This window comes from Haliaeetus leucocephalus, unplaced genomic scaffold (genome assembly GCF_000737465.1).
Source record: "Haliaeetus leucocephalus isolate CR32 unplaced genomic scaffold, Haliaeetus_leucocephalus-4.0 Scaffold206, whole genome shotgun sequence".
Taxonomy (NCBI): Eukaryota; Metazoa; Chordata; class Aves; order Accipitriformes; family Accipitridae; genus Haliaeetus; species Haliaeetus leucocephalus.
The window spans coordinates 8778561-8806502 of NW_010972642.1; the positions used below are offsets into that span (position 1 = coordinate 8778561).

Consider the following 27942-nt stretch of genomic DNA (forward strand, 5'->3'; position numbering starts at 1 on the left):
AAGTGGTGGACGTGCTACATGTGTCCCTTATCAACCAGAAGAGGTGGCTGAGGTGCCGTTGCATCAAGTCTCCCACTATGACGGCTCTTTGTTGTATGGGAACATCAAGTCGTGCTTCAGGGCTTTGTAAAGATTGACAAAGGATTCAGCCCAAGTGTCTTTCTGGTGCCCCTGGGACTGAGCGGCCCTGTAGGCCGTATAGACCATGGTCAGTACTGTCCTTTCAAAGTCTTCTTTCTTGAGGACCCTTGGGTAGGAAGACAGCCTGCTAGTCAGCCTGCGGATCTCTGTGATGCTCTTGGGGATAATCTCGTTGCAGATGGTGTCAAACTCAGCAGCCTTCCTCAGAGAAGCGAGCTCCTCATCTTTGATGGAGATCCTCTGACCTTTGTCAATGTCGAGCTCAGCTAAAAGAAACTGGTACAAAATCAGAACACAGAAAGCTATTTATCTTCTCCAAGAGACTCTAGGCAGAGTAAATGTGAATTAACAACATGTCCTTTGGTCTTTACTTTAGGTCAAATGGAGACAAAACTCTCAGTGCACTGGCTGGAGGTGGGGCAGACCAGAAAGTCTCCAACTGAAAGTTGGACTCCCGTGTTCCAGGAGTTCTGTGTCCGTGTTCCAGGACTACCTGGGAAAACTAGAGCCAGGCTATGGGGAAAGGAGAGAGGAAAAGGAAAGGGCAGGTAGTCTTCTGTTATCCAAAATAGGCATGGGTGGCTGCTGGTGCCACATGGGGATTAGAGAGGTGGAGGCAGCAGCGCAGCTGGGAAAGGCCGTTTACCCTGCCAGGGATAGCAGTGGTGGCCTAGCTCCGTGTCCTAGCCCACCTGCCCTGTTTGGACATCCAATCCCAGTTTCTCAAAGTGTGGGATAGATAGATTTGACCCATGTACCCTCTTCAGGTGGGCCACTTTCCCTTAGCTAACCATATGACACTGTTCCAGGCTGCGTGTTACATCTGCAGTTGCCGCTGCTGTGAAGGAGGGGACCTGAATCATTCTGAAGTGAAACAGTCATGCCCTTGAGATTACTTTGCAATGACTGATACTCGTGGCTTTAATGATTTGAACAAATAATTTGGGACTGAGACTTAGACCAAAGAATTTAAATGCATTGTGTTTTTAATATGTAACTGTTCTGGAAGAAAGTTGCTTTCAGTGGAAAGGCATTTGCTCTGGTTTTCGTTTTGCCTGTCAGTGAGCTAGAACCCACATTTGAGGTACTGCAGGCAACTGCTGCCTGCTTAAGTGCTGAAAGAGACGAGTTTGTAATATATATGTCTGTTCCCTCCTTTCTGGTGAGCTATTACATAGACAGCAATGGATTTGCTGCTGGGATGAGTACAAGTGACATGAAAACAGATAATGGATAACCCCAGTATGGAAGTACCATCTGCTCCCATATACTGAACCTCATAAAGCAGGACGACATCTTCCAGCGAGTTTTGTAGCACTGGGTTAAGGAAGGCAGCTGAGGACCTCTTGAATCGCTGAGCAGATGGGAAAAGCATAGCTGGAAAACAATAACAGGAAAAGAGAGGTTCCACAGGGTGGCAAATGCTGAAAAGAGGAAACACTTTTCAATGGTAGATTCAACCAAAGAACTGCCTGTTGCAAAGACTTGCTGTACAGTATGATTTCTCACTGTAAATAAAATGGGTGGCATGGACTGCTTTGACTATAATCTACTAGGGTTGGAGGTTAGCTGTTTGTCCTGTAGCTATACAGTGTCTAACACAGAGTGGTTTATAATGCAGGCCTGTGACTCTGCGGTGCAGACACGGTGTAAGGAATAATAATGATAAATGCAACATCAACATTGCCTGAAATACATGTTCGTCTCCTGGCTCTGCAAGGGGAAATCAGTACTGACCCTCAACAAAGCCTACTTTCTTCAGGCCATTCTTCTACTGTCACACTTCTAAGACCCTACATTTCTCCTGGTTTCAGCCATCTAAATGTTGATGTCTCCTTAGTTGACAGAGACAGCTCCACAGCTCCTCCAGAGGGCAGATCGCCTTATCTGTCCTGGGCATAGATGTCTGGAAGGAGGGACTCACCCTTTGGAGATGGCTTTGTCTATTCATTGAGCCTGTTACCAGCTTAGACAAGGCAGCTACATTCAATGAGGTGAATCCCAATTTATCATGACTTTAATACTTCACAGTGTTATAGCTACAAACAACAAAGTCTGCTATGATCAGGTATTTATCACCACTATGAAGTGCACTACAGATATTTTCTCAGGGAAATGAGACAGAAAACAGATGTACAGCCCCTGAACTCAGCACCCCAGTGAGGTAGAGCATTTGTGGGATCAATGACCTGTACAGTCCAGAGAATAGAAAATATCTCATGCTACATTACAGACCACCTAAATGCTTTGAGTTGCTAACTAGGTTACTAACCCCATAACTAGGTACTACTAAAAGGTGTAAGTTCTTTTCAGAGCAGAGAGGAAAAACTTTGTTTTGTTTAATGTTATGTGTGTATGATTTAGATGTTGATGTTTAGGTAACCATAGTTTGGATTTGTTGCCTTTTTTCTAATACTCAGGAACAGGAAGGTTTTTTTAAAGCTGTGCTTATGTGACTATCAGTGCATTTCCTCATAAACTTCACTTCTCGACTTTAACGGTTGTTTGCTAATAGATAAATTCTGAAACTAGTTAAAAAAAGGGGGAAAAAAAAAGCACCTTTTGAAAGGCATTATGCTTCCCCCCCCTCAAAATTTAGAGTTCTACGATTACAAGTAACATTTAACAGAACATGCAGCTTGCTTTGAATTTCTGAAAAGTTTCATCCCATCCTCTCTCTACCAGATTTTTTTCCATGAAATATTTTTACTAGATCAATTTTGTCTTGTTTTGCCAAAGTTCTTGTGATAGGTTTTGCATGCTGCCTGTAGAAAACCTGAATGTCACTTAAAGCTCTCTCTTCTGGGCATGCAAAAAAAAGCTGGAGCAACTGTAATTATTTTATGGAAAAGTTGTCCCTGCTCCCTGACTACATGGTTGCTCAGACAATTTGCCTCTTTGATTACCCAAGCAGTTTCTTCTAGACTCTGTAGCCTAAATGCGGTCCTCTTTCCTGGGCCGTTGCCAACTGTTGACTTTGTTAAAGTTTGACTTGTTAATGATATTTAAGTTCTAGCAAGGCAAGAAGAAAGAAACCAGGCCCTCAGAGATTGTGTTAATTAGGACCTTTACTATCTAGCATAAGGAAAATTAATTAGGATAATACTAGGTATGAAGTAATTCATGCTTGACCCAGCAAAGGGTATTTTGGCCTTGAATTAGCTAGGGAATATAGTATAGGTGAAATATTTTGTTGAATTGCAATAAACATCCTGCAGGTGGATACTACTAACTGTAAATGCGTCCTGCAGGGATGCTTTCAGGCATTTTGGTAAGACACTTACAGAGCTAGGTGCTTCCTATTGGATCCATGTAAGTTTGGATTAAAACTTGTTTAAATAACTGAATAGTACTTGCAGGGTATGTGACTAAAAGCCTGAAGGAATGAATGTACCAAGTAAAAGAACAGAGATGTTGAAAAGGACTTTGTCTCTGCAGTAGCCTTTCCCCAGCACGATGCCTTTACCACCCGAGCACCTTGTCTGGCCCAGCTGAGGAGGTGGCGAGTTTGGGAAAGGTCACAAGCTGCCTGCAGGTTCTGCTCTGCGAGAGCGTTTGCCTGGCTGACCACTGGAAACTGGGCTATACCCATTTTCTGCTGCTGCTCCATCACTGATGTTCACCCCTCTTGCTCAGAGCTGTGCTGAGACACACTGGAGCTATTCCATCTTTTGCTCTTGGCAATTTGAGAATGCAATTGAGTGCATGTGAAGCACTTGAAACTTCAAGCACTAATTGCTGAGTAATTAAAACTTTTATTACTGGGCAATTAAAACTCTAATTACTAAGCAGCTGGCAGAAATCCAGTCCATAATGATGACGATTCATTTTTATGCCTTTTAGATGCCCTTTCAGTGGAAACAGCCTCAGAGTGCAGAGTACCACTACATATGCAGATGGTTTACATCTCAAATACTCCCTGAGCCGTGGAAAAGGTGTCTGTGGCATCTTGCTTCAGTGCTGTTGTGTTTATTGTCATCACACCCATTGCTTTTAGTTTTCAGGCCAAGTGCAGATTCCCACCATAGAGATGAGCTAGGAGTCATCGGATTCAGCCCATCACCACTCACCCAGAAAAGCCTGAGTGACAGACTCGCACAAACACGAATGCCATGTTATCAATTTAGTACTGACCCGCTTGCTGAATCACAGGTAACACCTCAGAAAGCATCTGGGGTTTCCTACTCAGCTGTTCCCAGGATAACATGGATTAGGTTAGAAGATTCAAAAGGACAAAAGCCTGAGCTGCTATATAGAATCATACAATGGTTTGGGTTGGAAGGGACCTTAAAGACCATCTAGTTCCAACCCCCCTGCCACGGGCAGGGACACCTTCCCCTAGACCAGGTTGCTCCAAGCCCCATCCAACCTGGCCTTGAACACTGCCAGGGATGGGGCACCCACAGCCTCTTTGGGCAACCTGTTCCAGTGCCTCACCACCCTCACAGTGAAGAACTTCTTCCTCACATCTTACATATTGTGAGAAAGGACTTTGTATGCGTATCAGAGGCATGCGATCCTCTGTGGGGACTGGGCTAGCACTGACTCCCTGCTCTCATTATCTTGTTCCCAAAACATATGAAACTTTGTTACAGTTCTTAGAGACTCTACTCAGAACCTCTTTCAGAGTTCATCTGTATTTGTCATGGTGATCTGATTTTCCTGATCCACATTTTATTTCAGTCCTTCCCTTTCACTCTCTTCCTGCACAGTTGTCAAATCCTTCCACCATCACTCCCTCCACAGTCCTCTCCATGAATTCATGAGTTCCTCCAAGACTGTGTGAGCATTTAGAGCAAGCACTCTCTGATTTTCATTACACCGACTTAACACACATGTAAGTTAAGCACAAAAGCTGAGACAGAGCAAGATTTGCAGCCAGTTTCTGCATTTACTGATTGCAAATTCCACTTGAAACTTTTCTGCTGACTTGACTTCTTCCTGCATTTACTTCTGTCTCTGACATGAATTAGTTGGGCTGTATCAAAGAACAGCAGAGGAATATTACTGTGACTTGCCATCTCTTTACTATTTTCTTCCTCAAGGGAGTTCCCTGTAAAGTTATCAAGCAATTATTTCATAGGAAGATGCAGAGCAATGTGCATTATTTTATGTTGATGTTGGAGCCAATTAATTTCAATTGCAGTAGCTGTGAATGTCTGGGGAGCAGAGATCCCTAATCAGTATTGACAGAGAAAGCCCAACCCTGTAATCTCTGAAGTCGGTGGAAAGACTCCCATCGATTTATTGTTATTACCTCTTTTACAAATGTGTCGAGACATCTCCAATGGAGTGGGCGCTTCTGTCCTAAGGGCTGAACAGTCACATAACAAAAAGCTTATGATCCACAGAGATGAGGTAGGAAAAATACTGAAAGCATTTTCTATTATATAGCTGTATACTACCAGGCTCATCCTCTTCCAAAGCCCTTCTTCAAAGGGGGCTTAGGAGCGCTCCCAGATCTGACCTCCCTCCCTGCCCACTGAGTCCTCAGGGCTGGAGGTGGATGGGACCAGTGTCCCTGCGTGCAGCCACCCACTCCCAGCCCACCCGCCCGACCCTGAAGGGCCTCACCCTGTGCCCTGGAGCTCACCACTGCTTGTGCCTCAGGATGGTGGGCAGCCAACAAGTCTAGTCCTAAGGGTGGTGTGCTGGTTTTGGCTGGGATAGGGTGAATTGTCTTCCCAGTAGCTAGTATGGGGCTGTGTTTGGGATTTGTGCTGAAAACAGTGTTGATAACACAGGGGTGTTTTCCTAACTGCTGAGCAGTGCTCACACCGAGCCAAGGGCTGTTCTGCTCCTCACCCCACCCCACCAGCGAGGAGGCTGGGGGGGCACAAGGAGTTGGGAGGGGACACAGCCGGGACAGCTGACCCCAACTGACCCGAGGGATATCCCAGACCATAGGACGTCATGCTCAGCATAGAAAGCTGGGGGAAGAAGAAGGAAGGGGGGGATGTTCAGAGCGATGGCATTTGTCCTCCCAAGTAAGCACTAGGCATGCTGGAGCCCTGCTGTCCTGGAGATGGCTGAACACCTGCCTGCCCATGGGAAGTGGGGAATGGGTTCCTTGGTTTGCTTTGCTTGTTCACGTGGCTTTTGCTTTACTTATTGAACTGTCTTCATGGCATGAGTCATAAATGAGTTTTCTCATTTTTACTCTTCCGATTCTCTCCCCGGTCCCACCAGCGGGGAGTAAGCGAGCGGCTGTGTGGGGCTTAGTTGCCAGCTGGGGTTAAACCACGAGAGGTGACTAAAAGTGCCTGTCAAAATGTGGTGCAGGAGTCCCTGGTTTTGGCACTGCTCACTGCAGGAGTCCATCCAGTCTCCTACAGCTCTGTTGATTCAACTCCACTTCTCCTTAAGGACTACCTGGGTTTTTAAACAAAAGCTGCAGCCACGTTTGCCAACTCATTGGCCTGCTTCTAACTATTTAGCTCATGTCAGCTTAGAAATTTCTTTATGGTTTAAATGTAATGTCACAGTTGAGGCTGACAATAGCCTTTATTTTAAAGATGCTTTCATCTTTCTTAAGAACTGTGCCAGAATTTTCTGGACCTCATTAGCCACATGACAAACATTTATGATCCTCTCCCAGGTTTTCCATGCAGTTTCACTGGGGAGGGTACAGATGTTTAGTTTTGCTTTCCAGTTCACACTCTTGCTCATGATTTCCCAATTGCTGCCTGTGATGTGTTTGCTCAATAAGTACAGAGCATAGCTGCAGTAGTGCTCAATTATTTGTGCATCATCGATGCCCTTTTCTTCTCCTGTGAAAAGGTATGAAGCCAAGAACATGAATCAGGCCCTACGCAGGCCATTTCTCCAAAGCACGTACAGCTCCCCGGGGCTCCAGGATGTGAACACAGTTTGACTGGGGTCATGACTCAGTAGGAATGATTTTGATTGACTTCGGGGGCATGCAAAAAGGCTACCTCATTGCTTCAGTGGGACCCCTTTCATGAAGGATAGGAGGAGCAGAGGAACAAGGAGGACTTTGGGGCCAAAACTCCTGACTCCCTGCAAGCTAAGCAAAGGAGGACTGCCTGTTGGCGTAGGGAAAGGTAGTGGCTCAGCTGGAGTTGTCCTATAAGCCAAATCCAGTCAGCAGGCTGCCGGTTGTGTCCTCATGTCTTAGATTACTGGGGCCTGACTCTAAAGAAACTCATGAAAATAATTTCTTTCGGCATCACTGGCTTCCTGGGACCAGCCCCCTATTTCTGGGAGTGCAAGGCAGGGAGCGGTTGCACAGGCAGCAGCAGTTCCTGTTCAGAGATGGACCTGAAAAGGAAAAGCAGTCTCTGAAACTCCTTTATGTGTTCACCAGGAGTTGTAACAGGGATTAATAGGGCTCTGCAAAACCATATCCTCTCAGACCACCACAACCATCTTTTTACTGCAAGCTCACAACCACCCCGTAGCAGTAACTGCTACAAGCTCAGCAGTACATCCAGCTTGATCCATGACAGCAAAAGTTTCCCTTTCCTGCTCAAAGCTTTTGAAGTCAGGACTCGTAGACCTCAATACAAAGAAGTTAATGTATCCCAAATTATAATGACAGCAATTTCTCCTTGCTTGGCTTTATCTTATTGGTAAAGCAGGGAATAAAATTATTTACTACAAAATAGTTGTTCAGTGCTGTGAGTGCATTTGTGCGTGGAAACAAATATGCATACTGACCACGAAAGGAAAGGAAAGGAAAATGTAAAACTTTATAGGTTATTGCTTATGAAGGCATGGTAAAGTATGTAAAATATTTTTTTATAAATTCATTGGCTATTGTTGTTTTGTTCTGTCTTACAAGCCCAAAGAAACAGCATTTGAATTATACTCCAGTGGTGTGAGTTTTTTCTTAGCCTAAACATCACATGGCTAGAAAAGCAAATAAAAAAATCCATGGCAATGCTCAGCCTTTTTTTTTAATGCCAGCTTCTGCAAGAGTCAAAAAAAGCCATATCCTGGGCCAGATGGATAACCCTTTTAAGCTTGCTGTCAGTCAGCCAGGAGCATATTCTGGTTCCACTAGTGAGTGAGCTGGAAATTTTCCTTGTGTCATGACATTTTTCTCTGCCCTGCCTGGAATTTGCACTAAATGGATCTCAGAACAGCCCGAGGCTCCTGTCAAGACATTTGTTGATAACCTGATAACAGATTTTCTCACTAGCACTGAATTCTTTGAAAGATGGAGATGATTCTTCAAGATAAATTCAAGCATTTGCTAAAGCAAATGAACTCAGTGCTGTCTACAAGGTGATTGTATAGGCAGACACAGAAGCCATTATAATGCTGTGCAAAATTACGAGTGATCTAGGCTGGCTGGACCTATTTTGTTGCAGAGACTGCTGGGCAGTTCCTAGAAGCCATTGTTGCTTTGGATCTCAGGGCAGATGCCTGAAACGCTCACAAGAGGGTTTTCTTTGACATTGTATGGGAAGCATTGTTTTGAACTCAGTCTCTACATTTCTCCTTGACCATGCACTGCAGAAGAGAAAAGGACATGAGTGTCAAAGTTTGCATACCCTTGAAAGAGGCTTTTTGTTTCATGTTCCTCTTTGATCACCTTGTTTATGAGGGTTTACAATCAGACCAGAAGTGTATTTTATATGTAAAGATTTTTATTTCTCTCAGTTGACTCTTTAGTGGGTCCTTATGCTGAGTTGCTCCATTGCTAGAGCAATAATTCACTATCCCCAATTTACTGCCTCAGGCTAACTGTGAAATACCTGTCCTTACCATCCTGCAGCCAATCAAAGTCACTAAATATTTTGCTGCCCTGAGCCTTTCCTCTGCTTTGTGCCTGCAGTAGATCTCGGTACCAGAAGCATTGCTTCCTCCAGGGTGAAGTGGTGTTGACCTATGAGAGGTGTGTGGTGGGCGGTGAAAGTAGTAACGTAAATCGCAAAACCAGCAGCGTTAATAAGCAATGAACAGGTTTTACGCATGGTAATCCCATCCTTCTTTACTTCTTGTCCTGCGCTTGCCTCATCCCCAGAAGGATGCGTGCTCACGATCTGCAAGGTGTTTATACTGCCCTGGACATGCAATCGCTGCCAGAGCAGAACCTGAGCTTTGGCTGGTCAGCCCTGCAACGGAGTGTGCTCAGGCAGAGCTCCTCTATGCTTCCTGACTTTTTGCTTTTTGGTATCAAAACTTCTGTATTAGAAATGATTGAACACTTTGCTCTAGCACAGGAGAAATGGAAAGAGCGGGAAGCTGGAGGAAGAATAAGAGGAATAAAGTAAGAGAAACACACACAAAAACCTAGAAAGACAAGGGAAAAACGTTGCAGTGCTATAGGCTAGCTTCTGAAATTTGTATCTGGAATTGCAGTTAGTCACATAAGTAGCTCCCATGACAACAAGTGCAATGCAAAGGCTTGTGCATTCCAACTTTAATACATTTAAATCTCCATTATTAGGAGATTAAATCCCAATGCCCCTTAGGAGAACACAGCAGTGAGATGGAGAAGACATTTTAATTACAAACCAACATGAACTAGCACATTTTTAAAAGCAGCTACCAAGAGAATTTGCCTCGTTTTACTTTCAGCTCCATATCCTTGCTATCTTAGCTCCTAAGACTGAAATTAATAGCAGCAGTGGTCTCTCTTTATTCCTGCCTGTTGGCTAAAAGTGAGAAAAGACATTTGTTTCTTCTGTAATTATAAAAAGAATGGTTAAAAGAAAAAAGCTCCACCCTGAAAGTCTAAGTTTTGTCAGTAAGGATGTAGGAAGTAGATCTCCCTACAAAAGCTGGCAATGGGCAACACTGTTCTTAGGAAAAAAAATCAGTTTAAAACACTTAAAATTAATAACAGATTGTATTCAATCCCTTAGTTCATCACATAATCAGTTTTTTCAAAGTTACCTTTTATTAATTTATCTCCTTTTTAAGAAACACACGTATTCTGAAAGGGTGTCTCAGTTCCATAAAACAGAACCTGCTCCAACCTGCACTTCTGCACTTCATAAATGACCTGAGAAGTGTTAGATTAGATTAACATGCAACAGAGTTTCTATATAAAAACTAGAGTGGTAATAGCCTTTCTAGCTACTCGGCATAAGTAAGAAATATAAAGGTGTATTAAAAAGACCAAAACCCCTTTATGTTTACAGAAATGGATATTGCTAGAGAAGGAAATGGTGCGTCTGAGCCTGTATTTGTGAGAGGCAGAGGATATTTTTTCCTCTATGATTTAAGTAAAATGGTTTCAAAGATATGACTAGCATCAACCAACTAAAATGGTCTGAGAATTTATTCCCTCAGATGGAATTTCCATTATGCAGCATTTTCACCTGTTTCCAGCCTGGAGCAATGTATGCCGTGTTATTTATTCTTCCCTTGGTCATAAGGAGGGGGTCCCCACTTGGAATTATTTATGCTCACAAAAAAAAGATGCAGTCAGCCAAAAGAGACCTTTAACGTGCTGGAGTAAAGTTGCCGCAGAAGGCGTGGAGAGAAAAAATGCATGCAGAGAAACTGAAGGAAAGAAGAAGTAAGTGAAACATATTGTTAGCCTTCATTTTGCTGCCATATTACCAGGAACTGGGGATAGGCTATGGTGAACACTACATGAGTGAAGGACAGCAATAAAGAAAGGAAATATCAACCCTGTTCCACAGGTCTAACACGGAGGCAATAAGCAATTTTGGCAACACATTTGGACAACATTTGAAAATGTCAGGCAGAGTTGGGAAATGAACCAGTGCTTTATATCCCGGTCTTCATTGGAGGGTCACCTCTCCTGCCCTATCTGTGTTGCTCACAACAGCCCTTATGCAAGGGGAAGACACAAAGCAATCTTAATTAACCACATTTGAAACCGTTTCTTACAAATGAACAAGTGAAGGGATATAACGATGATCCAATCTACTTCCATTTCTTCCAGGAAGGAGCAGAGAAGGGAGGGAGTAAGGGAGGGAAGAAATACAGCCGGGTGTTGGTGTTTTGGTGCAGAGCTGTGGGAAGGACCCTGGGAGCAGAGCAAAGTGGATGACTCTCATGTTGAACAATGGAGCGAGAGCAATGGAAATCAGAGCTCTGCGTCACGGGAAAAGACAGAGCCGCAGCAGCTCCAAGACTTCTATGCATCATACCATTGCTGCCCTGAAAGGAAAGCCCTTCAAAACCAAGTCTCTGTCTCTCCAGTTCTCTGCCGGTTTTATGTTAGCATCGCAGAGCCCAAAGGAGTGGGCTCGAGCCCTGCGCCACCTCCCAGGCACACATTTACACACAGCTGAGACACTGAGCACAGAGGAGAGGCGTCCAGTAGTTAAGAATGGCCTTTTTACTATTTTGGTGTACTTTCTTTTTTCAGTCTGGCTTCCTTGGTTTTCTGGCAGGCAAAGGTGACTGAGTAGCTAGGGGTTTGCTGAGGCTGACCTAATCACAGCTGCAGCTGCAAGGGGCAGCCCGGCACGCCTGCCCCCAGTCAGGGTCTCCCTCCTTCCCTCTGTGCCGACACCGCTTTGTGTGGCCACACAGTGAGCCAAGCCAGGGGGAAAAGCAAACTAAAAAAAGACTGGTAGATTTTAACTGTCCCACTCCCCGTCACAGCTGCTACACTAGCAGTGCTCCTACATGTGAGAAATTCCCAACACAAGTGTGGTCCAACTGCTCTTAGGACATTTGGTGGTGATTCCAGTTCTCAGATGATGTAAGGATGGACATCAGCCCTGGTTAGCAGAAGCCCTTCCTCGTGCTTACACACCCTTGATCTAACCACCAAGCTCATGGGCTCCTTTCCGTGGATGGTCACATCAGCTGGTGTAGTCATTGCTCCTGCTAGAGGTGAGGATTGGCTGCAGGACCACTAGCTGCCAAACACTTCTTTCCCTTCTATGGTTGCATCCCCCTGAATACTTAACAGAGTAAATTCGACTGGCACAAAGAATATCTAAAATTTATTCCAAGACCGGATGGTGAGAAAGGAATCAAAGGTCCAGTTTGAACCACAGACCTAGCAGCAAGCAGTATGAATTTTATTTAATTATCATGAATGACAGCTCAGATTCTTCAGTCCAAGTATTAACTGTTGTCATTGACTAGTTCCATAAAATGTCTGTTCAGAGAGTAGGAGCAATATCATGTGCTTTATCTAAACAACCAATACTATGTAGATTTAGGAGCTCTCTGAAATTACCTTGCCTTTTTATCTGGGAGAATGGCAATGCCCTGCTACGAGCTAACAAGAGAATTAGCAGATTTCCACCTCGTGATGTCTTCCAGTTCGAACTGTCTGCCTTTTCAGAAAATATTCACTAATGGAACACAGTGCATTGGATCTGTTGAAATTCTACATGAAATTCTGTGCAGGTGGCCAAATCAAAAAAATACGTAGGCATCCTGACTTTAAAATCTATGACCATATGATCTACAGATTAAGAAAAATAATGACGATTTCTTGTTATCGCTGATTGAATTGTCCTGTGCTGAATTACCCTATGGGAACTGTCCCACTGAGGTCATGGAGCTGTTAGTTGAGGTGAAAGAAGAAATGATGGGGACCCTGGGAATTATTCACTTAAGCTATCTGTGAATAGTTTCAACTAAGAAGTAAATTCAAGTTTGAATCATCAAGTTTGATGGTGAATCTAGGGACTGTTGTTGAACTGATAACAAACTATTTATTACTTTATTCGTGTATGAACTGCTTACACATATAGTAGCACATGTGAAACAAGAACCTATTCCTCAAACTCACTAACTATCAATATCGCAGCTCTAAACTGAGGAGCAATAAACATTATATTGACCATTTCTTCTCCCTCAGATTAGAATTGTCTTCCCGTTTCCTTCAAAACCCCATCCAAGTTGAAATAAATTGTTAGGAGGAGAATACAGAAATCCCAGTTTTCTGCTTCCTCTGCTCTGGGATTTCACTTGTTCTTCAAAACCAGGGAAACCCCAGCTGCCTTTCCAGCTGTTCATTGAGCTCCAAATATCAGAGCACCTGCTGCTGGTTTTCTTAACGACATGAATATGTGCTGGATGGAGAAAGCGTATAAATCAGCCTTGCCCAATAAACAGAAAGCAGGGGGATACTGGGTCTTTTTTGTGAGGAAATGAGTTACTTCTGGAGGCAATGCCTTTTCAAAGCATTGTATGTTTTCTAGTAGTGATGATAAAGACAAGGAGTCTGAGAAAGTAACTCAGAGCTGAAGATGGATTCAGGTATGTTTCTGAACTGGACTGGTACAGCTGTTTTGCCACCTGAGCAGAACATGAAGGGTGAAAAGCTGTGCTGTATCCCTGGGTAAGAGGCAGGGGAACCACATGTCTCTCCTGGAGCAGTGAGTGAGGGTCACTCTGAGAAGGCGTCTATTCTGTCAAGTTCACACCTGCATGAAAGTCTGGGCCCCATTATGTTAATTCGTGCATCTGCATGAAACTAATATCAAAAAGTTAATGGAACTCAAATATAATCATCCACAAAAATCTATTGGTGGATTTCAATGTGTGCAGATGCAATGGTGGGCCAAGACAATCTTTGTGATATTGCTGGAAATATAGCAAAGAAATCTGAAGGATGAACGCAAAACGGATTATTTTTATAGCTGCCTTCCCCACTCCACAAACACACGTATGGGATTTCCATTTTAAAAAGCTGTCATTTTTCCACTGTTCCTCGTTATTGCATGCTTGCAAAATCTGACTATTCCTAGATCTTTCAGGTTTCACAATCTGCTGAAATAAAGCTGAGACTGACATACAACCAGATTCACCATTAAATACCGAAAGCCCTGCCAGAACCTTGAGTACTGCAAATTGCTAAAGGCAGCTGGACACTGCGGACGAGGGCCTCAGATGACCCGAGCTGGCACCACCAACCCCTTGATGCCGCTCTGCGGGCAGCCAGGTCACAGAGAGCCCCGTGCTGTGAAAGGCACGCTTGGGATCGGAGGGAAGAGAAGGTTAGATTCAAGCTTACAGAAATCTTACAGCCAACGAAATAACCCAAATATCTTGTTTTCTGAGGAGTGGGACCTGGAAGGCACAAAACACTGACAGTTGCTTTTAAAATCGGTGGAAATTCCAAACTCAACATCTTTTGCTGCTGCAGTTCCTGCCCCTGTGGATGCCATCTCTCAGTGGCTTCAGCCCAAGAGGACCCTGCCAATTTGTCCCATGTATTTGATTCAGTGCTATTCTTCCTTACCATACATTCTCTTCTCCCGGACTCTTCTGAGCTGAACTTGTAAAATAGATTTTGGCTTACAGTAAAATAGTCTAAGCAAATATTTAAGGAAAAAATGTTAATGACCTCATGCTCTAAACTTAGGAAGAATAAATTTGGAGAAAGGGAGGAAGACTTGATTTCCAGTGAAAACCTCTAGCATGTTGCTGACTAAAACCAGCTGGCAGTTTATTCTTTGATTTAATTCATCTGCGTGGGGACTGGTAAAGAAAACAATATTACTGTGGAGAAGCACTTTAGATAAGCTGCTGTGGTACTCACACTGTAAATTTCAACCTATCTTTTCCTGGATTTGGGCTTTCTTCTTACTAATTCGAAGACTCTGAAGCTTGCATAATGAAATGTGCTTACTTAGAAAAATTTTTGCCAGCATGTATACACTCCATGGGTTGTCATTATAGGCCGCTAATGAAAAATCTTTTGGTAAATCTGATACCTGTTGTCTTGTGCCTAGAGAAGCACTCCTTGTGAAAACTAGACTTCATCGTGTGATAATTCTGCATGACAGTTCTTCCTCAGCTTGGTAGTGATGATGATCTCCCAGGTAAGCTTATAGAGGTCATCTGGTTTTGAACATGTGATTGATATTTGTCTTGTGTCATCTTCATAAGACTTCCTTTTGTCATATTAGGGGAATTTTATTACTGGTCTTTGGCCTATAGGGAAGAGGTAATCATTGTCTGAGATACTGGAGCACACTAATACAACAAACTAACCATTTATAGGGGTAGACTGACAGTTAGCATGGCCACAGAATAAGGCAGGGACTACTTGTTCCCCTATTTATACTTCCAAATGCTAGCCCCACTAATCTTTAAGTTCTGTTTTGACCTCTGTATTGGGTTTGTGTGGCAAGGTTTTGGTAACAACGGTGGGTTACAGGGGTGGCTTCTGTGAGAAGCTGCTGGAAGTTTCCCCTGTGTCTGACAGAGCCAATGCCAGCCAGCTCCAAGATGGACCCACTGCTGGCCAAGTCCAAGCCCAAGCCCAAGCCCATCAGCAATAGTGGTAGTGCCTCTGTGATAACAGATTTAAGAAGGGAAGAAAAGTTGCAGCTGGCACAGAAACAGCAGCTGGAGAGAGGAGTGAGAACATGTGAGAGAGACAACCCAGCAGACCCCAGGTCAGTGAAGAAGGAGGGGGAGGAGATGCTCCAGGCGCCAGAGCAGAGATTCCCCTGCAGCCCGTGGGGAAAACCATGGTGAGGCAGGCTGTCCCCCTGCAGCCCAGGGAGGTCCACGGGGGAGCAGATCTCCACCTGCAGCCCGGGGAGGCCCCCACGCTGGAGCAAGTGGGTGCCCAAAGGAGGCTGTGACCCCGTGGGAAGCCCACACTGGAGCAGGCTCCTGGCAGGACCTGTGGACCCGTGGAGAGAGGAGCCCACGCTGGAGCAGGTTTTCTGGCAGGACTTGTGACCCCGCGGGGGACCCATGCTGGAGCAGTCTGTGCCTGAAGGACTGCAGCCCGGGGAAGGGCCCCACGCTGGAGCAGTTCGTGAAGAGCTGCAGCCTGTGGGAAGGACCCACGTTGGAGAAGTTTGTGGAGGACTGTCTCCCATGGGAGGGACCCCACACTGAAGCAAGGGGAAGAGTGTGAGGGTCCTGCCCCTGAAGAGGAAGGAGCAGCAGAGACAACATGTGATGAACTGACCATAACCCCCATTCCCTGTCCCCCTGCACCACTGAGGGGGTAGGCAGAGAATTCGGGAGTGAAGCTGTGCCAAAGAAGAAGGAAGTGGTGGAGGGAAGGTGTTTTGAGATTTGGTTTTATTTCTCATTATCCTACTCTGGTTTGATTGGTAATAAATTGAGTTAATTTTCCCCAAGTTGAGTCCGTTTTGCCCATGACGGTAATTGGTGGGTGATCTCTCCCTGTCTTTATCTCAACCCATGAGCTCTTTGTTATATTTTCTCTCCCCTGTCCAGCTGAGGAGGGGTGGAGTGATAGAACAGCTTTGGTGGGTACCTGGCGTCCAGCCAGGATCAACCCACCACAACCTCTGAGCAGTGCGCAGATATTAAGGATGAAGCAGAATGCAAACTAGCTTGTCATGGCTGAGCTCCTCGGACACACTGGGTTAATAGATGTCACCCATTGCATTGGGTTACAGAGAGAGGCTGGCATGAGCATTCCATTTTGCTGTGAAAGGGACGCTCAGAAGGTGATTTATAACTTTAAATAATGCATGCACTACTTTGTCAACAAAAGCAGCCATAAGGAGATGCATGGGGTTTGAAAACAGATAACTACAATACGTTCAAGTAGGTGCTCCCAGCTGAATTGCAGTGAGAAGGAATAGCACTCTTTTCCACCTGAGTGGGCAGACATTCAGGGGGTCCTGAGGTCCAGCCTTGGGTTCATATACATGTACACATACATAAGCTACGGCATTCATATACAGAGGCATCTGGGGAGATACATTTGCCTCTTTGAGAGTTTATGTCTTGTTTGGCAGCATGAATTCAACCAGGAGTGAAAAGCTGCTGGGGGACATCATAGATGGGTCCAAAAAGCCAGCTGGACATGATACACCCTTCCATCTTTGACCATGTAAATAGAAAGGAGGGAGGGCATAGAGTATTGAAAACATGTGACGAGTTGGTTACATTTACTTCACTGACAGATTTGTGCAAGTAGAAACTGAGCTCTTTGCCTTGATGGTGATATTTTGCTTACGAGTCCCCATATGTTCCTTTGGAGGATATATGTGCACAAGTTGTTCAGCTTTGGAGTTCACCTCAGCTGCCTGTGAGCGCCATGCACAGAGATTCGGGCTGACATAACCAGATGCGTGCTGGATTGATGGTCTGTGGCACATGCAGTTAGCCTTTCAGGGTTTGAAAGGCCTCCAGAAATTCCCAGCAAATGTCCAGCAGCCTGCTCCCTAAACACAATTTCTGGCTAGAAAAGGAGTGTCTTTCTAGGGAACTATAATTTGTTCCGGTATCCCTAACACTTAGCTATTTAGCAGGCAGACTCTTTAAAGACAGACTTTTCATCAGCTGGAGGCCACAGCATTTCCCCACTGTGAACATGAGAAACAGAGCACCATGGCAAGACAAGGCCCCCGTCTGTGCGATTGCCAGCTCGTGACTGCCTCATCTTTCTCAGTCCCATTGCTAAACATCTAAATCCCCCTCTCAGCTCTCTGTGTTCCTGGAGGATTCCCTCGGTCCGCAGCATGCAGCATTACCCAGACCTCAGCCAAGTGGCTGGTGACGTCCCTCTGTGCGGCAGGGCTGGTTTTAGGGAGGGATGGGGGACAGTGGGAGACAGCGACCTGGTGCGGGAAGGCAGGAAGGTTAGATAATGCACTAAAAAGCCCAACCCTGGGCCAGAAAGCAGGTTTTGGCTGTTCTTGATGGTTGACAGAGGGCACCTGGTATCTGTAGGGCATTCATCAAATCTGGGATCCTCTGAGCTGAGCTCAGACACCGTGCTGCCTGGTCGTTTCACCCTGGCTTCTCCCAGGCATCCTGTGGGGAAGCAGGGCCACATCATCATCATCCTCCTTCTGCTGGAGAGCCCAACACAGCAGTCACATGCTGCCCTTTGCCACATGAGCCTAACTGGGCCTGACTGTATCTGATTTTTGTTGATTGTATCACATTCCTGTTACAGGATGCCTCAGTGTGAAAAGATCTTTGGGTACTTTTCTATCCTTGTATCTTTGTGAGGACCGAACTGAGCTTTAGATTTGCTAAGTACAAGTCAAGATAGGTCAGCCCTTTTGAGCTCTGTTTATTAAAAACCCTGGCAGTAGAAAGCAACAAAACAAGCAGTATATACGTTTTTATCATTACACTTATTACCTTCCAAAACTTTCTGCCAAATTGGCATGGTAATCCAGAAAACCAGAAATTGCTGCGATTACGACAAATGAATGGTTTCACTTAACACATGCTGTACTATATTAGGATGTCTACAAGTAGTGTTTAACTGGAAATGGAGTTTGTTCAGTGCCAAGCCATGAACAATTGCCGTAAATAAAAATGAGGCATGCCTTACATGTCTTTTATTTTAGGAGGGGGATTAAGACACGAACAGTTCCCTCAGACATAAAGTCTGTGTTTAATAAATAAACTCAATAAACAATTACTTTGTGTTTCTTCAGAACCAGGCATAAACAAAAATGTAATGTCATGGCTGTAAGCATTATGAAAACCAGGGAGGAAACTGAGGGCTTGCAAAACGTGATCCATTTCTCTAGGGGCTGATAGGGTGAAATAGGGACTTGTGTGGCTGTGGCACTGTTAGTATGACTAGTGTTAATGGAAAAGCTTGACTGGTATTAATGGAAACTGCTACAGCCCTGTAAAAGAGCAAGTTCCTTGCAGCTTCCATGGAATAAAACAGGCTGTTGCTTGGGCAGTGGGAAGAGTCTTTTTTCATACCTACATAGTTTAGAAAGCTCAAAGTGAGGGGGAAAAAAAAAAAAAAAATGTGCAGAGACCTCAACATATTGCTGATTCAGTAACTTTAACTTTTATACTGTGACCAGTGGTGAATTGCCCAGACTAGTGTATCTCAATATCCTGGTGTACCGAGAGGCTGGTGGGGACCAGAAGCAAACATGAGCCCTGCTTATGTGAGAAAAAGGCAGTGCTAGCTCCAGAGAAATGCAACTACCCCACGAGCCTGAGAAGCAGACGGAAAAGATGAAGACCAGCTGTCACAGATGGACATCTTTGGAGGGGTTCAAATAGGGATGCATACCATGCTGACAAGGGGGTGAATGCCACCCTAATCACAAACATATGTGTGCTTTAATCTTTCCTATCCACATTTATCACATTTTCTCTGCACTTTTCCTTTCTCTTCCTCTTTTCCTCTCATTCATACTACTTCCTTCCATTTGCCATTTTTACCGCCAGCTCTTTATTCTTTCTTAGCATCTCTGCCTTTTGCCTTTGCCTCTCTTGTCTCCCTCTCTGTGGCTCAAATAAACCCTGCCAGATTGGAAAACCTGTACTCTTTCCAAGACAGAGAAGAGATTAGAAGCATCGGCTCCGTTTGGGGCATGCCACCACCTGCCAAATAGATGGAGAGGATGAAATCCTAATGTTCTGGCTCGCAGCAGATATCCACATCCAGCCCGATGCAGTTTCTTCTCTTCACAATTAGGCAAAACCTAATCAAAGTGTTCTGCTCCCCCAGTGCCATGGGGGGGTGGGTGTCACGCAGGCATCGCAGAAGACCTGTGCATGTGGTTCTCCAAATGCAGTTCAGCATCGCCTTTCCGCTGCCCCATTTCCTCTTAAATAACCTCTGAGCTTTGAACAATTTATTTTTCCCTTTCTCAGCAACTTTTTTTCAGCTACCCACCTGGCTCCTCCTGAGCGGAGAGAGACTCAGTGAGTTTGGAGCCCGGCTCCTGGCTGGAGACCTGTTTCCCTGCGGCCGGGGAGGAATTTCCAGAGGACGAGTGGTATGCGTGCCGATCTCAGGGGAACCGGGCAGCTGCCAAACCTAACCGGCAAACTGGGCCAGGAAAGGCCCCACATATGCTTTCACCAGAGGAAAAGAATGTTTGTGGAAACTGGGAATAGTGGAGCTTATTTAACTTCGCTTTTCTCCTCCTCACATTCTTCTTAGTCTCAAGCCCAGCACTGAGCTCGCTCTGCCGCAAGCACCGTGATAGCGAGGCAAGAGGAGCCTGGTTATTGCTGCAGCCTGGAGCATCTCAGGGGGGATACAAAAAGTTACCAGCTAAGGGTTAGCCACTGAGTAGGCAAGGGAGCCCCGTGACTTGTGGTGCAGACCTGGGCTAGTTTAATGTCTCTGTACGAGCAAGTATGCTGTGGAGGGTATATCATAAAGCTGCCATAGCAACAGCCAAATAAAACAGGATTTGGGGGTAATGGGAGACACAGGGACAATAGAGGCATACAGGATCCCTTCTTTGTCTTTCTTTCCTTCCAGTGGGAGAGAAAACCCCATGGATGACTGTCCCCTTGGGGACTTTTGTTTCTGTGTCTCCCCACAAGTGTTATTTGCAGCTTATCCTCAAGCTGCCTTTTTTTTCCTTTTTATGATGCTTTGATATATTTCCTCTTCCGCTTCCCACCATCAGCTGTCCATGTAGCTGACCTGCATCAGCTTCACCCATGCCAGTGCCAGTGCTGAAAAATACTTTCACCAACAAATAACGTGTTTGCGCTGGAAGCTTTTAACAATCAGGGTTACTACAGGAAACCAAATTCCAGATAATGATTGAGACTGTGACCTCACTCCGGAGAGCGGCAAAACCCCCCTTGTCTTCAGTGGTGCTGGTTTGCACATTTCAGTGCTTCTAAAGTTAAAGCGAAGAGCAGACCGGTTTGCCCGCTTAAACCAAGACACTTGCACAGCTCCCTGTTTTGCTGCAGCTGGTTCCACGTACCCAGAGATGCTTCTCTGCATCTTGGATGGACTCAGCTCCCTTCAGCAGACCCACAGGCGTGCAGAAGGAGAGCGCATGGCTTTGCAGAGCCCCGGTTCGAGATGGTTGCAGGCTGTGCACACGGGCAAGCACCCGTGTTCGTCTCCAGCACCCTGGGCCAGCCCTATGGGTCCTGCCCTGCCTTGAACCCGAGCACAGGCACTGCGTGCAAAGTTAATTGCTCCACCACTCAGTGCTTTACCTCAGCAATTTACATCTTGCCTGTCACTATTTGAGTAATCAGAGCCTCTGCAGCCTGATGGTGTTCATTAAGACCTGCTGACTTTCCTTTCAAATGACATTGTACTATTCAGTGCTTGTGACAGGATTTCTTTCTGCCTGTGAAGTCATTACGCTCCTGCTGAATCTGGCATGATCTACCCCAAGAAAACAAGAAAAGCACTTTATGCTTCAGAAACAGAATTAGAAAAAAATCACCACTATTAACAACATACAGGACTACATGCACACAGTCATCCTGAAGAGATCTGGGGCAAGTGATTTAATTATTCCGTGCCTCACAATGAAAAAGGATGCTAACATTTCCTCTTCTTAATTACACGGAAAGTTCTTTGCAGAAGGAAAGATTTTTTTTACTCTGTGTGTTCCCATAACCAGGTACCAGAGGGGTCTCTGGGCTCAGCAGTCGAGTATAAGATAATCAGGGGGGAACTCACAGAGTGCTCTACAGTCTTTGCATGAGTACATGAGTTATTTAATTTGTAACAGAGCTGCTTCACCTATGGAAGGGAACATTGGCTTAACAGCATGCATTAAGAGTAGCGAGATGGTTGTTAAAGTTAAGGTGAAGGGAGCTATTTCCATGTGAAAGTGTAAGGAGGGATTTGAATGGCAGGAGGTGCTTCTGAGCTGGACTTTGGTTGGGACATGAGGACCCTTGTGCAAACTGATCTGGATTCCTGTGACAGCTCTATACCTGGGACTGAGGCAAATAGATGGGACACTACAGCATGCAGGAATCCTAAAAAAACAACCAAAGTGGCAGCCAATGCCTTACTGACTTGCCATTCCTCAGTACTGGGATGGAACTGGGATCACTGAGAAGATTCTACTGGTGCCACTTTCAGCTCATAGTTCTCACTTAGTCTAGCACATATCAAAGAGAAAACAGTTTTACCTCATGTGTCTTCCTCTTGTTACTTACCAAGATTTCCTCAAAATTGTCTAGCTCCTTTCTCTTTTTCACCTTTATTCTGTCAACCAGTTTATGACTGTATGAGCTGTAAGATTTAGCCATTTTTTTGGCTGCTTCTTGCGGTGAAAAGAGCCTCAGAATCACTTAGATCCTTCCTTGCTAACAGCATGACTGCTTTTATAGAGTACAATATCCATCTGCGATCTAAACTAAGATGTGGAAGCTTCTATAATCTATCCTCCCTCTGATCTCATCACAGTTTAGCATCACTGCCCTAGAAGAGATTATAAACTTTGATATTTTTAAGCATTCTTTGTATGTCTTTCAGTTTCAGGTATCCACCGTGAATTCTGATTCAGGAATCAATCTCCATGCAGGTTAAATTAATTAAGTTTGCCCCTAAAGGAGCATTTGGGGAATCAGGACATGCTAGAAAGGATTTTGATTACAGTTGCAGCCCTACCTTATTGGATATTTATCCTGCACAGGTTCAATCCATTCAGAGGCTGTTATATTCTAGCTACCTTTCACAACACCAAGCAGCTTTCCCAGGTACTAATAACTAATCCCTTTTCAGCCCCTTCTTCAGTCCTCTCCCTGGTCTTCCTGCAATAGCGCTTTGTTTAACAGTTTCAGACTCCCACCACAGCTGGTGCCCAAGGGATCTGCCACGAGGAACGGGAGGGCCATGTCTGCACGGCACAGCAAAGCACAGGGCAGAGATGTCAGAGCCAGAAGCAGTACGGCCATATCATTGCGGCACTGGGTCCAACCAGTTGATCTCTGTTGAAAGGCAGAGCTCGTTCCCTTGGGCACATGCCATGCACGTAACTGTCACCCTGCTGGGACACCAGCTACAGTCCCCGCAGGCTCCTGTGACGTGCAAGGCAGGCAGCTTGCCTCAGCCCTGGGTCTGCGTTTTCTGCTCTACACACCATTGTGCCATGCAGATGTCCTAGTTGCCTCCTTGACTCATTAATTCTCAAATATTTTCCAGACCTGCTTGAAAACATATTTTTGTCCTTGCTTTCTTCTAATTTTTTAAAGGGCAGAAAATATTCTTCTAATGCCTCCTTCCTACTACTGACAGTGTCGGACTATTTGGTTTTTATGGATCTATTTTTAGGTCTCTGACATAGATTTATACTCATCTCTTATACAGCTCTGCAAAGGAATTCAGGAAGTAAAAGCATAGATATATAAATTGTCTTCTTCAGGTCATCCAGCTGCAAAGCTAATTCCTCTGAATTTCAATCCCAGACTGCCCTTCAGGCAGTGCCTCCCTCTCTTTACAGGTACAGTTGCGGTACTTGGTGCAGTACTAATTTGCATCAGGCAAATAAACCCCCAGACCAGGACAATCCAGCCTACAAACACGCATTCCTGGGAACTGGCAAAGACTTATGGAACAGACTCAGGGTAGGTGGGGAAAAACCTCTGCAGCAGCTCAATCAAGCCTTTTGCAGCTCCAGTGAGGTCATTGGAATGGGTCCAACAAGCAGGGAAGTTGGGGCAGTTGAGGCAATATTCCAAGTGATCACATGGGAGCCAAAGAAAAGGGAAATATTGCATTTTCTCCATAAGAAGAAACATTCTTTACACAGCCAGGCTTAGGCAGAGTTGGCTCTGTTTCATAACATTTCATATCTTTCATTGTTTTATATGCACGAAATATTTTAAGAATTGGATAACAATGGCTTTATGGAAATTAAAGGAAATTAAATAGATGTTGCATTTTAAAAAGTTCTTGTATCCAGTCCAGCTGGTGTAATTTCTTTTTACCCTTGGACCAGACCTTTGGAAACCTCAGCACGTCCAAAATAAACCAAGACCATAACCTGGTATACTCAAGGCCCGCTGGGCATATATGTGTTTGACAATTTGTGTTGTAATTACATGCTGTGTTCAGGTCACATTCCCTTTACTCGTGCTGTCCACGCCAAAAATATCAAACAAGTGTTACTGTCAGTGGTGGAATCCCAGAAGTTGCTCGAGACTGGAGTGCCTGGCTGTAAGGGGGCAATATGAGATGGGGGGAAGAGAGGCAAATAAGGTCAAAAGGTGGGGGGGTGCAGTACATGCCCTAATGTCCAAGGCACTCATCCTTTGCCCACGCAGCAAGATCACCAGCAACCTGGTATGTAGCAAATGATCACAGAGTATAGAATATGTTAAACTTTGCTTCCTTATAAAAGGACAGGCTGGATTTCCTCTCCTGGCACTGGAGAGCTGCCAGCCTGCTGTAGCTAAACCCACGAGCAGAAGCAGCCTGCAGAAGTTGCTCATGTAGCAGCTGCTCCATCAAACTCACAAACTCAGTTGCCACAACGCTAGAGCAAATACTAAAAGCTTGTGCTGTTGTGGGGAAATCAAGGAGGATGGGCCTTCTGTTCTTCCCAGTAATTCCTTCTGCAGAAAGCATCTAAGGAGAACAAACTGTTCCCCTGATATTATGGAACAACCATTTGACTTTCACTAAAGACGGTACAAGATAATGCCTGTGGACCAGATAGATCTGGATGTAACTGCAGTACTGCTTTTGAGGTCTGGAAGGCACAGCACAGCCATTCCCCAAAAGCATGAAACCTCAGTGGTGCTAATATAGCTAATACGTCCTTTTCTCACTGATGGGTGAAAAGAGTTTTACCTTCTTATTTTGTGTCTTTCAACGTCTACTTTTCCAGCCTCCACTGAAGGGTGAACTTCCCATTGCAGCAGCTTCCCCACTGTCCAAGAAGCCACAGCCACAAGAAATTGTACTGCGTCTTCACTCCCTGAGCAACCACGCAGCAAGCATGCTACTGTTTGTGTGCCATTTATTTGAATCAGGAAGCCCTTAGAGCAAATAAACTACAGCCAGCTGAGATGAAACTTGCTAATAAGGATTCCCTTAGGGTTTCTCCTCAGGGAATGGGCAATTCTTATAATGCAGATCTGGAACTAACTTCTGCTCTCCAATGTATTGGTACTCATCAGAGCAGTTTGATAAAAGCAGCTGGGTGGCAAGCAGTGACACTGTCTCCTGTTATCACAGCTGCGTGGGGTTTTTTGTTTATTTTTGTTGTCAAAGAAAAGGATTTGTTCCTAGATTTCTCCAGCAAAAACATCTCTTAAGATCTGGAATTCTTATTTGGGACCTTCAGAAATTAATATCACCACACTTCTACCATCGCATAAGGAATATCACTCAGTAGAGACCTAACATTACCTTTTCTTCCTAGACAGGTGCTTCACAAAATCTGAGAGAGTAATACCATACAGCTAAGCCCCCAAGAGGCTCAAGGAAACCTGAGGTGATGACAAGCAAATTATTTCATCACCACTCAGGATCTTTTCTTTATTATTCTGAACATGTCCATCCTAGGGACCAAGCTTTGCATGTAACTTCTGGACCAATGACCACAGCTGGATATAGGCAGGCTGAGAAGTGTGTGAGATTTTTAACACAAATGTTTGAGGGAGTAAAAAAAAACAAAAACCAAAAAAGCGCTCAGTTTTCCTTCCAGAAATACTTTTTTTTCCATTCATTGATGCTCGTAAAAGCAAAGGGAAAAGGGAGGTGGCAGTCTGGAGTTCCCACTCACCAGTCAGCACAAGTCTTTCCTCACGTCTGACTTATTTCTTGAGCCAAAGCTTAAATACTTGGTTACAAGGACTGGGCATCCAAGGTTGCCTGGGTGCCCCCAGTGAAAAAACGGTAAAGGCTAGACCTTGTTTTATTCAATATTGACTGTTCATTTCTATTGCAAACAACAACTGTTGGTAATTAAAGCAAGACCCTTTGTCCTACTGTTTTGTAAACACTCTGGACTACTAGTCAACATGGAGATGATATGCAGATCTGTGTTTCATTTCCATCAGACCAGATGCTGATCTGTCTTTGCTTTTCCATTGCAAAACTCAGATCAGGAGTTGGATAAGACTTAAATGACTGAGGTTTAACCCAGACAAGAGTCTGTTGTTTCTGGAGGGAGGGAAGAGCTCTGAGTGTGCAGAAGGGTGTGTCGTGCCTCGGTACTCAAAGTTTCTCTGAGATTTCGAAGCAATTAAAAATTAGGACAGTGCTTTGGCCTTCTAGAGACTGTAGATTAGGATGAGATTGGTTGAGCTGACACATAGATAGCTTAGGGGAGTGGAGGTTCCCTGAACTACCTGTTGTTGAAGGAGTCATGCCTCTAAAACATATTTGGAGCTGAACAGTCCCAGCAGCTGTGGAGAAGAAATCTGGTTTCCTCCTCAGCAGATGGCTGTACACAATATTTGTGAGAACTGAACTCCTTATCACAACAGGGAACAAATCTTCTCTTCCCTCTGAAGTCTCCAAAAAGAAGCTCTAGAGCTTCCAGCTTGAAAACAATCTGCTTTCCCAAAATACAATAGAGTTCTGCTGTTTTCCTTTAAATATTCATGGTGATTAAAATTGGACTTTAATAGTTGCATGGATTTCTTTTAGGGTTGTGTTGTTATTGTTTAATTAAAATAAGTGTGTCTGCAAAAGTGAAGAACATCCTTAAATTGCATAGTGATTATTCCATGGAAATGAACCCCTTTCCTTTTGCCTTTTTTTCATTTCATAGGTGAGCTGACCTCGTTCTTCCAAAAGGTAGGGTTGGGTTTTTTCATATATACAGATCTAGTTCTGGTTTCCTCACCTTTTTATGTGCCATCCCTGGAAGGACAAACTCTTATCTACAGAATTAAGTTACATGACAATTCATGTCATTACTTCTGTTATACAGTAAGAGAAAAGTAAGGTACGTGCAGGTATAATGACTCATCCAGCATCATCCAAGAGGCTGATGGAAAAGCTGGGGAAAGAACCTGCCATTCTGAGTCCCAGGCCAATGCCCTGTCAGTAAGCCCCCACTAACTGTAAGGAACAATTAAGCATTCGTCCAGCCTTAGCAGAACTGCATAGCTCTTCATTGCTTCATTCAGCCATTGCCTCCGCTAAAAATCGAAACCAAACCCACACAGCAGACTAGAAAGGAACTAGCTATAATGAGGAAGACAAGGGAGACTGGGGTGGGGAGGGGGGCATCTGAATGCTTAATTTTTTAACAGACTCCTGTTCCTTTAAGTAGCTGTGAATTTCAACATCAGAACCAAAGAAATCTTTTGGGAGGTGTTTCCTTTCTCCACTTCCAGCAGCTACCGACCATGTGCCAAATACCAGAGGAGAGAATGAAACGAAAAAAAGGGAAAGGACATCATCACTAGCTTTTAAGCAAGCATCTCCTATGCAGCCCAATAGTCCCAACCCATTTCAAATGTTACTGTCACACACTTGAATAATGTCACAACTATATATCGTCACATTGGCAGCCGATCCTGACAACGCCGCAGGTAGCTTTCTCTGTGTTGTATGTGCTAGTCTGTCAGGGTAGGGTGGTGGGCATTCCCAGGCACCTTACACAAGCCAGGCATTGTTGTGTTTATTATTACCAGGTATCTGCCTGCTGGAGCAGAAGATTATGCCACCTGTGATTGCAAAGGATTTTGCTTTAAGGTTTCATGCCCTGTAATTTTTGTTAATGCAGGAGAAAAAGGAGAAGGAGAGAGAAAGGAAAAAGTGAGAAAAGAATGTAGTTTTGTTTCTTGGGATATTTTTTATATCTATATTTGTATTATAATAGGATAAATATATAAATTTACCTTTATGCATTTATGCCTGTGGATTTTTCTATTCGTCTATATAATTATTTAGCTGACCTCCTGTTTAATGGAGAAAAAGAATTCCAGAGTTGGGAGGGACAAATTGTATATATATGTACGTATATGTATAATGGAACATAATTTCAGACCAAGTCTACAAACTCAGTTTTCTCTTAAATAATTTTTCATGTTTAAATCTTACCTCTGCTCCATCTGTGGGTCACAGTGGCATGAGCACTGTAATAGAACAGCAGCAGCAGCAAAGTCTTCCAAAGCATCCTTCTCTTTAAAATGTCTAGCTGAATATTAGCTTTTCAATTTCCTACCTCGTTTCTTTTCAGGAATAAATAAATGGCTTTTCCTTTCCCCCTC

At 44.4% G+C, this 27942-nt stretch overlaps 1 protein-coding gene across 1 annotated transcript; it reads right to left on the reverse strand.

Annotated features, from left to right (window-relative positions):
• Positions 1 to 27942, reverse strand: FAM180A (family with sequence similarity 180, member A). The gene is made up of 3 exons (XM_010566249.1): positions 27773 to 27942; positions 1418 to 1518; positions 1 to 417 (listed from the first exon to the last, which is right to left on the reverse strand). Exons 1-3 carry the CDS (start codon positions 27846 to 27848, stop codon positions 76 to 78), a joined length of 519 nt encoding a protein of 172 aa, XP_010564551.1. The 5' UTR covers positions 27849 to 27942; the 3' UTR covers positions 1 to 75.